Source organism: Ochotona curzoniae, unplaced genomic scaffold (assembly GCF_017591425.1).
Source record: "Ochotona curzoniae isolate NIBS_2020 unplaced genomic scaffold, NIBS_Ocur_1.0 contig_1014, whole genome shotgun sequence".
Lineage (NCBI taxonomy): Eukaryota > Metazoa > Chordata > Mammalia > Lagomorpha > Ochotonidae > Ochotona > Ochotona curzoniae.
Genome location: NW_024464920.1, coordinates 37,654,264 through 37,655,854, shown reverse-complemented (window position 1 = coordinate 37,655,854; position 1,591 = coordinate 37,654,264). Strand labels below are relative to the sequence as shown.

The following is a 1,591-nucleotide window of genomic DNA, read 5'->3' as shown; positions in this document are numbered from 1 at the left end:
CAGGGGAAAATCTCAGAAATAAAGAGAAAAAAAGCCCCCTGTGGGGACTTCAGCAAATAGATCTTGGAGGCATGAAATGAAGAAAAAAAGAGATCTTTTTAGAACCAAAAGGCACAGGAATGCCAATGAACAAATTTTAGGGGAAGTCTACAACACACCTTCCCCCTCCCTCAGCTCCACTTCCTTTCCCATCACTCTTTCTATCTTCCTCAGCTTCAAGGTCAACAGGCTTCACAATGAAAAACAAGACCTGGACTGGATTCATCCTGCTGGGACTAACAGACATCCCAGAGGTTCAGGTTGTCATCTTCATATTTCTCTTCCTCGCCTACATATTCAGCATCATCGGAAACCTGATCATTATCGTCCTCACACTAATGGACTCTCACCTCCAGACGCCCATGTATTTCTTCCTCAGGAATTTCTCCTTCCTGGAAATCTCCTTTACAACCACTTTCACTCCCAGGCTGCTCTTCAGCATCTCAACTGGAGATAAGACCATCAGTTCTGCTGGCTGCTTCACTCAGTACTTCTTTGCTATTTTCATTGGGGCCACCGAGTATTACCTCCTGGCTGCCATGTCCTACGACCGCTATGTGGCCATCTGCAAACCCTTGCACTACACGACCATCATGAACCCCAGGCTCTGTATCCAGCTGGTCCTCGGCTCCTGGCTGGGGGGATTCCTCATCATTTTATCCCCAATCATCCTCACCACTCAGCTGGATTTCTGTGCATCCAACGTGCTCAATCACCATTTTTGTGACTATGGGCCCCTCATAGAGATAGCCTGCTCAGACACAAGCCTCCTTGAACTCATTGACTTCCTGCTAGCCATTGTGACCTTAGTGGTCACCCTGGTGCTGGTCATCATCTCCTACTCTCACATCATCAGGACCATTCTCAAGATCCCATCTACACAGCAAAGGAAAAAGGCCTTCTCCACATGTTCTTCCCACATGATTGTCATCTCCCTGTCTTATGGAAGCTGCATCTTCATGTACATCAAACCTTCCGCAAAAGAAGGAGTTGCCTTCAATAAAGGAGTAGCTCTGCTCAACACCTCCATTGCCCCACTACTGAACCCATTCATTTACACCCTAAGGAACAAGCAAGTAAAACAAGCCTTCAAGGATGTAGCTAAGAAAGTAGTGAATCTTCCTTAGTTTAATGGCCTCGAAAGAAATGAAAATTTTGAAATGTCTTCATCTGGCTGCTTCAACTAGCAAATGAGCTTCTGATCTCTTTTTTGGTTCAGAAACTTCTCATGTAGATTGCACGGCAGTATGTTTCAAAATGTTGTTTCGAATCAGCAGCAGAGGACATTTCCCAGAAGAGTTGAGATGATGGTCAAGGTGTCTGGGTCCCTCCTAAGGTCCATGTGGTTTTTTTTTTTTTTTTTTTTGCCCTGAGTCCTGATCCCATAATAGTATGAACACAGGAACCTGGGAATGAGCACTGTTGGCTCCAATCACCGTGTTCCAGCCACCCAAGAAGGACAGCCGGATGGAATCCCCTCCTCCCTGGCACTAGTGGGCATCTGAGGAGTGGGCCAGCATCTAAGAGCTCCTTCTTTCTCTGTGTGTTTGGG

General features: G+C 46.3%; 1 protein-coding gene across 1 annotated transcript; it reads left to right on the top strand.

The window, feature by feature from the left end:
• The first annotated feature begins 236 nt into the window (after window positions 1-236).
• LOC121161490 (olfactory receptor 6C4-like) lies at window positions 237-1,166 on the top strand. Its single transcript, XM_040987906.1, has one exon. It carries the CDS (start codon window positions 237-239, stop codon window positions 1,164-1,166), a length of 930 nt encoding a protein of 309 aa, XP_040843840.1.
• The last annotated feature ends 425 nt before the right edge of the window (window positions 1,167-1,591 follow it).